At 40.5% G+C, this 14,783-nt stretch overlaps 1 protein-coding gene across 4 annotated transcripts in view; it reads right to left on the bottom strand.

The window, feature by feature from the left end:
• Window positions 1-12,462, bottom strand: part of GPATCH8 (G-patch domain containing 8) — a 108,068-nt gene extending 95,606 nt beyond the window's left edge. For 2 of the 4 annotated variants that reach the window (XM_087854322.1, XM_045814524.2), the window contains exon 1: window positions 12,330-12,462. In XM_087854322.1, the coding sequence (XP_087710448.1) occupies window positions 12,330-12,374 (45 nt within the window). In that variant the 5' untranslated portion in view covers window positions 12,375-12,462. The remainder of the gene's footprint in view (window positions 1-12,329) is intronic. The other 2 variants (XM_087854323.1, XM_087854324.1) reach the window with 2 other exon arrangements.
• Between the last annotated feature and the right edge of the window lie 2,321 nt (window positions 12,463-14,783).

The following is a 14,783-nucleotide window of genomic DNA, read 5'->3' as shown; positions in this document are numbered from 1 at the left end:
ATTAGCAGGAAAAAGAATTAGCTAGCAATCTCAGCAAATAAGAACTTGAAAACATTACACTGGGTCAAGGGTATGAGGATATCACATACTAGTCTAAAAATACATGCACACCTGTCTGACATATCAAATTTTCTGGATAATTCGACTAGAACAAGAAAGAACTGGTTTCCAATAAAAGCCCTACACTGAAAAATTAGCAACTTTAAAAAACCCCATAGGAAAAAAATCAACCTTTTTCAGAAATGCATGAAAATACAGCAAACAATTCTTGAGGCATTCAGAAAGACAGGAAAACAACAGTTAAAGAATTTGTCTGGGGGCGCCTGAGTGGCTCAGTTGGTTAAGCATCCAACTCTTGATTTCAAGGTTGTGAGACTGAACCCCACATCAAGCTCTGTGGTCAGTGAGTGTGCAATCTGCTTGGGATTCTCTCTCTCCCTCTACCTTTGCCCCTCGCTCTGCTTGCTCGCTCTCTAAATAAATAAAATCTTAAAAAAAAAAGAATTAATCTGAAACCCATAGTAATGTATTTCTTTTGGCTGGTATAGATCTCTATTCAGAAGTCTGAATAAACTTCTGCACTAGTTCACAGGAAAACAAGTGTATGTACGTTTCACACAAAAGGAAACACAACTAAAAACTGCTATAATTATATACAATATATAATAAAGTAAAATTATAACTGGCCATAATACAGACTCCATATCTGAAATATCCCTCAACTGGCTTTACAGGATTATCACAGAAAGTAACAGTTCAACCTAGATAATCCACAGTACAGCAGGAAGCCGAGTCCCCCAATCTACATTCTTCCCAGACTCTCCTTACATACTTGACTTTACTTAACTGTTAATTCAAATATCTGAGCAACTTCTAGGTGCCAGACCCTGGCTCGATGCTAGAAAAATGAATCAAACAAAGACTCCACATTCAAGGAGTTCTAAGTCCAGTATGAGGAGATAAATTATAAGGAAGGATACAGTAAGAGAGGTAAAAACACAGTGTTTAAAGGCTGAGACTGGTCCAAACTACCCGAAAGCTACCTCTTCAACTTGCTAGCTATGTGATCTGGGTAAGTTTTTCACTGTAAAATGGGGATAAAAGAACCTGCCTTACTGGGAGATTACATGAAATAATGGTGCACACAACAGAGCAATAATAAGCACTCTATACTGTTAGCTACTACTATTACCAGCAAAAGTGCTATTACTGAAATATGACCAAAGTGCTGTGGGAGCACAAAAAATGAAGTAACTAACTCAACCTAGGAAGATGTCAGAGGTGACACCAAAACTTTTATACTGAAGAATATAAAAGTATAGTAGTAGGAATTCCAGAAAAGTAAGAACATATGCAAAAACAAGAATAATAAAAGAGCCTAGTGAGGCACCTGGGTGGCTCAGTCAGTTAAGCGTCTGCCTTCAGTTCAGATCATGATCTCAGGGTCCTGGGATCAAGCCCCACTCTGGCTCCCTGCTCAGTGGGGAGTCTGCTTCTTCCTCTGCCCCTCCCCCTGCTCATTCTCTCTCTCTCTCAAGTAAGTAAAATCTTTAAAACAAAACAAAACATTAGGGACGCCTGGGTGTCTCAGTCGGTTAAGCCATCTGCCTTCAGCTCAGGGCCTGATCCTAGGGTCCTGGGATCGAGACCCACATTGGGCTCCTTGCTCAGTGGGGAGCCTGCTTCTCCCTCTGACTGGCACTCTTCCTGCTTGTGCTCTCTCCCTCTCTCTCTCTGACAAATAAAATCTTTAAAAAAATTAATTAAAAAAAAATAATAGAAGAGCCTAGCATGTCCAGGTAACAAAAGAAAACTGAAGGATGGCAGGACAATGAAGGGAAAAGAAAAGAGATACACCTGTTAAAATGGCACCAGATGCCCAAGTCTTTTTTTTTTTTTTTTAAGATTTTATTCTTAAGTGGGGCTCCTGGGTGGCACAGCGGTTAAGCATCTGCCTTCTGCTCAGGGCGTGATCCCCGCGTTATGGGATGGAGCCCCATATCAGGCTCCTCCACTATGAGCCTGCTTCTTCCTCTCCCACTCCCCCTGCTTGTGTTCCCTCTCTCGCTGGCTGTCTCTATCTCTGTCAAATAAATAAATAAAATCTTAAAAAAAAAAAAAAAAGATTTTATTCTTAAGTAATCTCTATACCCAGCATGGGGCTTGAACTCATAACCTTGAGATCAAGAGTCACATACTCCATTAACTGAGCTAGCCAGGTGCCCCATCCAGATGCTTGGGAGTCTTTTTTTTTTTTACAATTTTATTTCTTTATTTGAGAAAGAGCTCGTTTGAGCAGGGGGGAGGGGCCCAGGACACAGGGCTCGATCCCAGGACCCCGGGCTCAATCCCAGGACCCCTGGCTCAATCCCAGGATCCTGGGATCATGACCTGAGCTGACACTTAATTGACTGAACCACCCAGGTGCCCCCAGATGCTCAGGAGTTTTAAAAGTCAAGTTAGTAAGTTTGAATACTTAAGAATACTTGATACTTAAGAAAATCAGGAACAACAGGAAAAGTCCTATCTTAGGAGTGTTTAAGATTCAAATTTGAGTTTTCTGTGTGGCCTCTGATCCTCTCTGATCCTCACTTTTCTTGCCTGTAAAAAGAGGGATACCACCACCTGGTTTAGAAGTTACGTGGATTAGATAAATATCTCCAAAATATCCTGGCACAGGGCCTGGAATGTAATATGTACCCAACAAACAGTAGCTGATAGTATCATCACTAGTTATCACAGCAGTCAACTTCTGATGCTGCAACAGTCGAGGGCAAGTTTATAGTAACCTAAGTTGACAATATCCAGAAGTACATTCTCTTCTCCCATCTACTTTTTTACTGAAACAAATGAACAAAATGGACTGATTTTATCTTGCTTATCCTTTATGATGCCTGCTAATATATGGGCACTCAATAAATGTTCGGGATATGGAATTGTCTGGTAAACCTACACAAAGTGAAAAGGCCAGCAAGAAGTCATAACTAAGTGGGGTGCCTGGGTGGCTCAGTCGTTAAGCGTCTGCCTTCAGCTCAGGGCCTGATCCCAGGGTCCTGGGATCGAGCCCCGCATTGGGCTTCCTGCTCTGCTATGAGCCTGCTTCTTCCTCTCCCACTCCCCCTGCTTGTGTTCCCTCTCTTGCTGGCTGTCTCTCTCTGTCAAATAAATAAATAAAATCTTAAAAAAAAAAAAAGTCATAACTAAGTTTATAACACCAAAATGTTACCAGAAAAAATATGTAATATTTAATGATAAACATACCAACCATTTACTACCAGTTAGTTAACTGTAGAAAATGCTGCCACGTATTAAAGGGCAAGAGTGCTTTGCATACTGTAGAGAACAGTAACACTTATCTCCTCAAAAAGAGGCCAATCTACATACCACAGCAAAAAGAACACTACACATACACACACAAACACACACACAAATCAGAAGATAAAGTTCAAAACCCTGCTCTGAATTAGGCAAAATAATTTATCTGGGCCTCAGTTTCATCATCTCTAAAACAGTTCCTACCTAATCTATCTAACCTCACTGAGTTTCTGAAGAGTTAGACAAGAATGTATCTAAGTGTACTTACTAAACCACGACAGTATACAACTATACAATATTACCATTCTTAAATCCAGGTTAGATGATTTTACAACACCCTGATGTCTTAGTTCCCTCCCTAACTTCCTTTCCTATGATCTTGTCCTCTACTCTACTTTAGCCATTTCACTATCACTGTCATTACCAATAATCTCATCTCTTCCATAATCTCTGTTTCAAGCACTGTGCTCTACCAACCATAACAGCGGATTCCCTCTAGTACCTTCACTCCAATAATTCTTTTGTTTTTAATTGAAGTGTAATTAACAATGTTATATTAGTTTCAGATGTACAATACAATGATTCAACAAGTCTACACATTACTCAGTGCTCATCATAATAAGTATACTCTTAATCTTTTTTATATTTTCCCCATCCCCCACCCACCTCCCATCACTCCAACAATTCTTTTTTTTTTTTTTTTTTAAGATTTTATTTATTTACTTGACAGAGAGAGAGATAGCCAGAGAGAGAGAGAGAGATAGCCAGAGAGAGAGAGGGAACACAAGCAGGGGGAGTGGGAGAGGAAGAAGCAGGCTCCCAGTGGAGGAGCCTGATATGGGGCTCGATCCCGAGACTCTGGGATCACACCCTGAGCTGAAGGCAGAAGCTTAACGACTGAGCCACCCAGGTGCCCCTGCTCCAACAATTCTTAAACCCCATCGGAGCCTACAATCCATTGATCTAACTTTTCCCTCCACCCCAGAAGTCCTTACTTATCTCCCCATCAAGCTTACAATCACAGCCCATTATTATAATCCCTCTCTTGCCCCCACTCACATTAACTCTGGTTAATGGGGACTGGTTATCACAGCTTTAACTGTATGTATAGCACATCTAACACAAGTGCATCTAAATTAATCTCCCAATAAGAAAAACTATTTTGATGTCTATCCCCTGTTTAAACACCTTAAATATGGAGCACCTGGGTCGCTCAGTGGTTAAGCATCTGCCTTCAGCTCAGGTCAGGAATCCAGAGTCCTGGGATCAGCCTGTGTCAGGCTCCCTGCTCCGCGAGAGGCCTGCTTCTTCCTCTCCCACTCCCCCTGCTTGTATTCCCTCTCTCAATGTCTTTCTGTCAAATAAATAAATCTTTAAAAAATAAAATAAACACCTTAAATAGCTAGGACAAGGGCACTGGGGTGGCTCAGTTGGTTAAGCATCTGTCTTCGGCTCAGGTCATGATCTCAGGGTCCTGGGAGGAGCCCGCATCCTCAGACTCCCTGCTCAGCAGGGAGTCTGCCTCTCCCTCTCCCTCTCCCCCTGCTTGTGCTAGCTCGCTCTGTCAAATCAATAAAATCTTTAAAAATAGGGGCGCTTGGGTGGCGCAGTTGTTAAGCGTCTGCCTTCGGCTCAGGGCATGATCCCGGCTTTCTGGGATCGAGCCCCACATCAGGCTCCTCTGCTAAGAGCCTGCTTCTTCCTCTCCCACTCCCCCTGCTTGTGTTCCCTCTCTCGCTGGCTGTCTCTCTCTGTCAAATAAATAAATAAATCTTTTTTTTTTTAATTTAAAAAATAAAAATATCTAAAAATAAATAAATAAAAATAAATTTAAAAATAGCTAGGACATTCCTGCTTAGAGTATTAAATAAAACTTACTGTTGTAGCCTTAGCTTTCACTCCTTCCCTATGCTCAATGGTTTAATCCTTGTTCAAAAAGAAAAAAACAATTGTGCTTGTTCCACTTCTATACTTTTGCCCTGGCTATTTTCTCCAACTGAATGCCTCCCATTCTTTTTCTTGCAAAGATGCAATCCTATCGGGGTACCTGGGTGGCTCAGTTGGTTAAGTGTCTGCCTTCGGCTCAGGTCATGATCTCAGGGTCCCGGGACTGAACCCCACATCTGGCTCCCTGCTCAGCAGGGAGTCTGCTTCTCCCTCTGCCTCTAGCCCCTGCTCCTGCTCTCACTCACCCACGCTCTCACACTCTCTCTGATGAATAAATACGTTAAAAAAAAAAAAAGATGCAATCCTAGCTTTCAAGATCCAGCTTAAATGCTAATTTCTTCATAAATGCATGCCCAACCATTCCACTTTAAAAGTTCTCTCATTTACTTTGAATTTTGTATTTACTGACTATACTATTCATCTGATAATCCTGCCGATTTTAAAAGTAATAAGTTAAATACTACTGTTACTTTTGTTATCGCTCAATCTAGAACAAAAGCAACGTCCAGGAGTTTCCTCTACAAACATACACATACTTCTCTGTACAACCACTATTCAAATATTATTTTAAAAACCTTTTAAAAAATAGGTTTAGATACTAGAAAGTATTCTGAAGGTAAATATACCCCTTGGTATCTCTTGTGCAGACACCCTAAAGCAGTTATTAAACCAATTAAATTTTTAACCATTTTATTCCTTCTTTTAAGATACCTCATAATTTTACTTATAGCTTTACTCATAGCAATAAGGAAAATTACTGATACTGCAGCATACAATCCACAAGCATCAGCTTTAGCTTCTTGCACAGTACCAAATTTCTTGATTTTTGATCAGTACTATCTACAAAAGGGTAAAAAGTAGCTACTCCTCCCTCATCAACACTGGAAAATATTACCTGAACCGTAAGATAAAAGTACTAACTTTTCCAACGATGATTATTTAAAATATCAGTCACAAAACATGATCAATGATTTTTTTCTATTATAACTAAATCTGAGGAGCTGTTTTGTATTTCGATTCCATAAAACAGAGAGATAAACTGAAATTCCTCCTTGAAATCAACTGTCAGAGTGAGAAGGATAACAAATAATTGAAACCTAATGAGACGAGACCAAATTAATATTACAAAGACACCTTCTGCTTGTTTGAATGATACACAACTCAAAATTTACCTTACCTCGGGGGGTGGGGGAATGGGATAGACCGGTGATGGGTAGTAAGGAGGGCACGTATTGCATGGTGCACTGGGTGTTATACACAACTAATGAATCATCGAGCCTTACATCGGAAACCAGGGATGTACTGTATGGTGACTAACATAATATAATAAAAAATCATTAAAAAAAAAAATTTATCTTACCTCAACACTGTTGGCAAAAATAAAAATTAAGTAACAGGGAACTACTATTTTGGCCCTAACTTTAAATTCTTACTATCTATGGCACTAAAATATTATGTGCTATTAACCTATGTACAATGCCAAAGCAACTTTGGCTACTTTTTCTTCCATAAATTCCTATATTACGTATAACATATTCAATGCATTTGTTAAATCCTAAAGAAATCACTTAGTATAAGCATGACAATACAGTATATTCTTTCAGCCGCCTATATTTAAATTTTTGTATTGACTAATACAATGCATTAAGTACATTCAGATAGATTTCCACAGTTAAATGGACAATTCACTTTTTATAACTGGAAAATCATTACAACATCTTCTGGTATTCACTGCAGTATCAAATCAATGACTTCTTTCAGTATTTATGGTCGTCATTTGTAATTCCTTTGGTAATTAACCATGAGTCAGCTCTCACTTAATGCTAAATGGCAATGCTAAAATGAAAAGAGATTTAATGCCAGACATATAAGCAAAAGTACCAAGCTGTTTCAGGGAAGGAATTTTGATAGAATTCAAGAACTGGATGTCTACCTCAAGCTGGAACCCATTTTCATTAATAAAATATTAGAAACTGATTAGTCACAAGAAAAAAAGATGAAATTTCTACATGGGTTTCAAATCCATAATTCAAGATCTCATGAACTCCCATTCCTTTTCAGAAAATGGTAATCTTTTTTTTTTTTTTAAGTCAAACTCTGTGGAGCCCCAATGTGGGGCTCGAACTCATGACCCTGAGATTGAACTGCATGCTGCACTGACTGAGCCAGCCAGGTACCCCAGAAAATGGTCATCTTGGCCACAAGAAAACACTGTCCTTTTTCATTTTATCATGTACCCAAATAGATGGAAATTATATGGAAATATATCTCAGCTATGAAGCAGCATAATCAGTACAGCTAATATATGTGCCTAAATTTTTTTTAAGTCACAAATTTTAGTTCTGGTTATATAATTTATCATAAAAACCTAAGGAAAGGTGAAAAAAAGAAATCTCTCTGTAGTACTCTAATGGGAATTGTGTGATACATACAGAAAAAAATGGAACGAATACAACAGGGACGCTTCTTTTTCTATAATGCTGATAGCAGAACAGCCCTGTAAATAATCAGCCTAATAATGTATCTGTCTAGATCTGTTTCTTCTTGGTCTCAATGCCTACTTTGAAAACAAATAAGCATACTGTCACATGAAACCCTGTGATCACAATTCTTGCCAACCACATTCTCCCTCCAATGCAACTTCTGTCTTCCTCTGTGATGTTATTCCTTGAAATGTCCCTTTTCCAGTACCCTTTACCCTGAATATACCTTTATCCTTCAAATACCCACCAGAGTACATTCCCTTATGCTGACCTTACACGTTAACTCTTGAACACCTGAAAATATATTAACCAATAATTTTGCATTTATTAATAAACATGCCAATTTATCATCAGTATTTTGAGATCGGTACAGCCTTGGTTCTAACCCTTTCTACCTATCATAATATGTATGGGAAAGGGAGTAGTAATGATTTTGCAAAAGTTTCAGTATCCCAAGCAAAGCGTACATTGATTTTCACAATTAGGTCATCTCTTCCAGATGATGGGAGACCCTGGAAACAGAGATTAGAACATTTGCCCATGTGTCATCTCCAGCAAGTCTGCATTCGAATGCCAACTTTATTACAAGATACCACACGGAAAATATAAGAACATGCTTCTGTGATCTAAGTATTTTAAAACTGTAACCTTCTCACTGAATGGTCTCAACTAAGAATTATGTGAAGGTCACATCCTGGTATCCTATATGAAACACCAGAAAACCTACAAACATACTACACAAAAGTAATACATGACTTATTACTATTTGGCATTATGATTACTTACATAGATTATAGAAAACCCTTGGGTAATTTTATTTTTATTATGAACTTTAAGACATTTGTTTCTCTCATTTTATTACTCATTGATCTATTATCATAGCTCTTTTTTATTAAAAATTTAATGCAAAACACATTCAGAACAAGAATGAAAGGCTACTTCAAATCACCAGTCCGCTGCAGGAACACAAATGGAAGAACGTATTTCCTCATAGTATTCAACAGCATCACCATTAACAGCTGCACAACCACTAAACATTGAGCAGTATATCTTAACACCTTATGGCTGTACATCTCTGTACAAACAAAACTTTCTTTAGGGAACCTGTAATTCAAAGTATTGAATACATCTACATCTTAGATTATACTATGTATTTTCTATTAGTTTGTGTAACATTTGAATCCGTGAACAGATATGCCTAAACGTAGGCAGAAGCGGTGTCTCATTCAGAAATTGAGGTCAGATTCTTAAAGCAATAGTCAAAATTTAAAACATTTTTAAAAAATAAATACATCAGCCTAAATCACAAAGATTTCCAAAGATAAAAAACCACTTAAAAAGACCACACAAAAGAATGTCTAAACTAAACTGACAGTTAACAATATACCCTCTATGATAGTGTAACTCATCACCATCAGAAGTCTCCTTATAAGTCCTTGGCAGACCAACAAGAAACAGTTCTGGACAAAAGGGAACAGAGTAAAAACTAATTGTATAACCTCTCTAGAAGCTCCCTTATTCTTTGTAATCTATAAGTTTATCCTCTGTATTTGATGACTCAATTGCAGTTACATAAAATATGTAATTGCCAGTAGAGATAATGGTCATGAGCATAGGTTCAAGAGTCTTAAGAGCCAGGGTGTGAATCTAGGTGCTGTCATCTACCAGCTGTATGTACTTGGCCAAGTATTTAACTCTCTGTGCCTCAGCTGCCTCATTTGAAAATGAGCTATGTTAATAGTACCTACCTCATAGGGTTACTGTGAAGACTATGAGATGATACATATAAAGCATGTAGAATAGTGCCTGTTTATTATTAAAATGAAGTTACTGAAAATGCTTCAATGGGGGCGCATGGGTGGCTCAGCCGTTAAATGTCTGCCGTCGGCACAGGTCATGATCCCAGGGTCCTGGGACTGAGCCCCGCATGGGGCTCCCTGCTCAGTGGGGAGTCTGCTTCTCCCCTTCCCCTGGCTCCTCCTCTCTTCCTCACTCTCTCAAATAAACAAATCTTAAAAAAAAAAAAAAAACACATTAAAAAAATGCTTAAATGTATGTCCCTGATAAAGACTACTCCTTATATTTTTCAGTGCTTTAGGTGGCATACCACCATTAATTAAGCTCCTCACTATATTACACAATGAAACTTCAGGTGTTCACAAATAAGTGAATCCACCTCTGAATCAATACTAAGTTCAAGATACCACAAAATATCCAAAATTTGCAAGTGATGGTAAACTGGCAAAGAGTGAAATTTTGTAATTCTTAACCATCTTGCCAAATTAAAGGCAAAGAAAATGACAGGCATCTGGAACTTACCAGAGAAGATGCACAGAAAAATTTCTAGGGCTGTAAAAAGATCTGCTTAAAGCAACAGGATCCATGCACTGTTTGGAAACCTACTTTGGATTTGTTTTCAAGTGTATTCAATGGCTTCACTTCGTTTATCACTCAAAACCTTAAAAGGAGGCCACATTTAATTTTAATAACCCAACCTTAAAATGTTTCAGATATACTATATACAGGAGCATGCTATTACATTTCCTCTCTAATAACTTTAAATTGAAGGACATAATTAATGAAAATCAATATTTTTCCTTTTATTAAAACATCCAAAAAAATACTACTTTAAGTATTTTTATTTTTTTATTTACTATAGTTGACTATTTTTAAATGGATGCTCTTTAGAAATGTTAGTACAAAAATTTACAAAAGTTTCAACATCTTACCATTGCCTAAAAGGTTTTTGTTCCCAATACCCTATTTTACCCATAATATTAGGAGATTTGAATTTTAGAAAACATTTTCCTGGCTGACCCAATACTGCAGGAGTTGGTTATTCCAACATACAAGCAGGAAGTAAACTTAAAATATATGTACTATCTTCAAAGGACTCCCAATCAGGTTTTAGATAAATCCAACTAAAGCATCAGAAGAGAGTCACCTTACTTTAAAAGGTAGAGGCTCTCTCAATTTTTTCAGGTGACAGCATTCACAATCTGCTATCCAGTTTTCAAATTCTTTCAAGGCCCTGCAAATCCTGTTCAGGTCTGCTGAAATTCTGTGGTTGACAGCCATCTTCCCTCAAAACTTAATTGTCCATATTATTTATTTTCAATTTTATTAGGTCACCTTGAAATTCTCTCCTCTGAAAAGCACTTGAGGATTTTAGTAACATGTCTCTTTAAAAATTACCAATAAAAGCCTACTCACATTTTGTGGTGCTCGCTTACATAAATAAATAAATAAACAAATAAAAATTCTCTCAGGGATCAGATGGCTATATAGAAACTGCTTCAACTTCCCTGCACCTGCATTATATTCTTAAACACCCTGAGATCCTGTATTGTGCTGCAGCTTTACAGCAGGCGCATGATCACAGGCTCTCCAACAGCCCCCAGATCCCTTACTGCTGCAAAACTTCAACAAGCGTTCGATGCACTAGACTCTTGTTGTTTAACTGCTTTACCTGTTTATTTACCGACCCCATCATCTCGGAGAATTCAAACCCTTCAAACTGCCTTCTGAAACATATCCAGAGTACCCCATGTTACTCAGAGGAAGATCTGCAGCGGGATAAAAACTTGAGTTCTGATGTTCATCCCCTGACCCAAATTGCTGTTGCCAGGATATGCGGTAGTAATGCAGTGGTTTCTTTGAGACTCTGAGGATGTATTTTACCCCAGAAACAGCCAATCTCTACTAAACCCCTTTTAGTCGCCGAGATTTCTGCGGTAACAATGCTCAACAGGAAGGTATTTTAAACAAATGAAAGACCAGTTATTCTAATCTGGCCTTTGTTTTTCCCTCGATAATACCTGCCATCACACGGACGTTTTTCCATACAGCATTTGCAACGAAAGAAAGAAAAAAGGAGCTTCTGGCGCTAGTCACCACACGCTAAGAAGTCCCATATCATTACGCTTCTTAAAAATCTTTCGAGGTAGAATTTGGGGCTAAGCTTACATCGACCACAGACCTAGAACTTATTCTTTTCCGAGCAAGACGAACGGCCTAATAACAACAGCAACATTTACGCCTAGGGAAATCTCAATGTCTGACCAACCCAGAAGGCGTCTGATAACTAAAGGACCTTTTTTTTCCCCGTGAGGAAATGAAAAGACAGACAATGAAAGGGATTTATCATACTGAGGCTAGAAGAAGGACGACCCCAAGAAGAGCCCTGCGAGCAAAACCCTGGGGTTCGGAAGCCCTGGTCTCGGTAACACCGGCCCGAACCCATCCCTCTTTTCCCCCGGGAGCCCGCCCAGCGCCTTCACAGGCCCGGCGCATCCGAGCGGAGCACAGTCCCGTCTGCGGCCCAACCAGGCTTCCGAAAGCCGCCCAAGCAGGCCTTAGCCGCAGACCCGGCGGCCTGAGTTTAACAGGGACGAGAATATGAGGTGAGAGGAGATGCGGCCTCGCCTCAAGCTGGGAGGCCCCTGGAGGAATTGGAGGCGGGAGAAGAGCAAGCCGGTTCGTAAGCCGGAGCGGAGCTTGGAAGGAAAAGAGCTAGGAGCGGGGGGTGAGGACGTCCTGGCTCTGCCAGCGCCTTCCCGGATTCTCGGCGACGCCCGTGTTTACCTGAAAGTCTCGATCCTCGTTGAAGCGGGAGAAGCGGTCCGCCATTTTGCCGCCTTCACTCCTCTCAGGACGACGCTCTCCGGTTCGCTCCTTCCCTCCCGAGACACCCGCCCCCTCGCTCCCCTCCCCAGTTCCCCGCCTCCTCCCACGCCCACCCGGCGCGCGCAGGCGAGGGAGGGAGGAAGCGAGAAAGAGCGTCTAGAAGGGAGCCCGGTCGGCGCAGGCGCCTTTCGGCCCCGGAGGCGGAACCTTTCCTTAAATCCCCTCTCCGCTCGCGGCCCGGAGCGACCCCGGCGGCCGCGCGTGCGCACTCGAGCTGGAGAGCTGCAAGCGCTTCCGGAGAGAAAGGTCACAGAGGCACAGTACGCTTGGGTCCGGATGTTTTCCACCTGCTGGTTTCCCCGACTACGATATATTTTCTTGCCCTCTTGTTTCCATGTGTGTGCAGAAGCCCTTCCTCTGCTTTAGTCACTAAATAGCAATGTAATGCGCTGGTTGAAAGCGCGGATTTTGGAGCCAGACTACTTCCTTTCGAATCCCAGTTTGCCCTGAGGATTAAACGGCAAACGAGGCAGGAAAGACCCCTTCTCTCATAGGGCTTACATTCTGGTGGGGAGAATCAGATACACAGTAAAAATAATTACATAATTTTAAATGTTGACGAGTGCTACAAAAAATAAAACAGGGCGGTGATGAGACCTCTGAAACGACCTTTAGCCTTTGAGGAACAGCAAGAGGCAAGGCCCTCCCCCCGCAGCCCCCTTGGAGCAAAGGGAACGTTACACCTGCAGGCCCCTTGATTGCTAAGGGTTGCCATTTTTAAGAGATTATTAGGGTGAATATTTTTCAAGGGACCAAAGTTTGATCCAAATCAACTAAAGCTCTCTGGGTTTCAGTTTCCTTTTTATAAAATAAGGAAATTGAATTTGGTAATCTCTACTGCCCCGGCCTGGCAATGACTCTATGGGTTATGATTCAGATTTTTCCATCCTATGGCTTTCCTGAGGACCCCACCCCGCCCTCCAACTCCCTCAGCCAAAGTACATAAAACGCATAGGAAGGGTATGAGGACTTGCCTGCTTTTGAAAAGAGTAGTTGACAGAAATCACAAAATGGAAAATAGCCCTTACCCTACCCTCAGAGAGTCAAGTGGAATGTAAATTTTTGGAAGGATGTGTATCTTTTATTCTTTTGTTGCCCTCTGACTCATACCCTCTGCCTCATCCTCTGCCTCATCCCAGTCCAAGCCCAATACAATTGTAAGCTGTGAAAAGAACTCTCTATCTAAGGAGAGGCAGAACACAGACTGTAAACATTGTAAAGAGACTTGAGGGTAAATGTGGCAGATTTAATCACATGGATATGCATGACACATTTAGCTCTTCTCCCTCTCCCAGCTCTACCAAGATGACAGTAAAAGGATGAGAAGTGGGACTCCTGGGTGGCTCAGTTGGTTGAGTGCCTGCCTTCCACTGGGGTCATAACCCCAGGGACTTGGGATGGAGCCCCCATCCAGCTCCCTGCTTGGCTGGGAACCTGCTTCTCTTTCTCCCTCCGCACTCCCCCTTCTTGTGTTCTCTGGTTCTATCTCTCTGTCAAATAAATAAATAAAATCTTTAAAAAAATAAAAAATAAAAATAAAATCTTAAAAAAATTTGGAAGCTGGAGAGCACAGATAAATGGAAATGGCTTTAGTAGAATAGAGAAAACAAAGTCCTAGAATGGGAAAGCCAGGAAACAAGTTGACTAATGCTAAGGTGTACCACCAAGATTCAGGAATTGAAATCACTACGTACCAAGATGAGGGTGTAGATGGAGTTGAAAACAGGACTTGTTACAAGGCAGTCTAGAGAGCAGTCACATTCTAAACCCCTTTCCCACCCAGGTAGTAAACTGGAGGGTTCTCCCCTGAAAAGACTAAACAAAGAGACTCTTAACATATCTGGCACAGATAAGGCAAGAGATACCATGCTGTAAATGGGAAGATTTGGTAAAAGCTAACATCTGGTCAGAGGCAGGCTTCTTCCAGCTTAGTGGGAAAGAACCTACATATACCAAAAATAGGAGTGGAGTCTCCCCATCATATAAAGGTCATGTTCCAGCCCAGATACCCCACAGAAAGGTCTGTCATTCCAGAAGACCCGTCCACACAGAGCTTCCACTCAGCTCTTATGTAATCCGACATTATAAGAATCAAAAGTAATCAGACATTGAAAGAAACCTGTAAGACAGAAACACCCCCACCCCAAAACAAAACAAAAAACAGCAGGGGAATTCAGAGGAACCAGAGATAATGGAAGTAATAAAAGAAGCCATCAAAAGAATTGTAATCAATATCCACAGAGAGATGAGATTACCTCAGGAAATACCGGACCTCATCAGGAAGCATCAGATGCCAAAAAAGAAAAAAGAATATTCAGAGATTAAGAAGCAACTTTTGAAAGTTCAAATGTC

The sequence above is a fragment of the Ursus americanus genome, chromosome 23, assembly GCF_024610735.1.
Source record: "Ursus americanus isolate L20-20 chromosome 23, mUrsAme1.1.p, whole genome shotgun sequence".
Lineage (NCBI taxonomy): Eukaryota > Metazoa > Chordata > Mammalia > Carnivora > Ursidae > Ursus > Ursus americanus.
The sequence above is the reverse complement of the archived record's forward strand: the minus strand, read 5'-3'. Positions and strand labels throughout refer to the sequence as shown.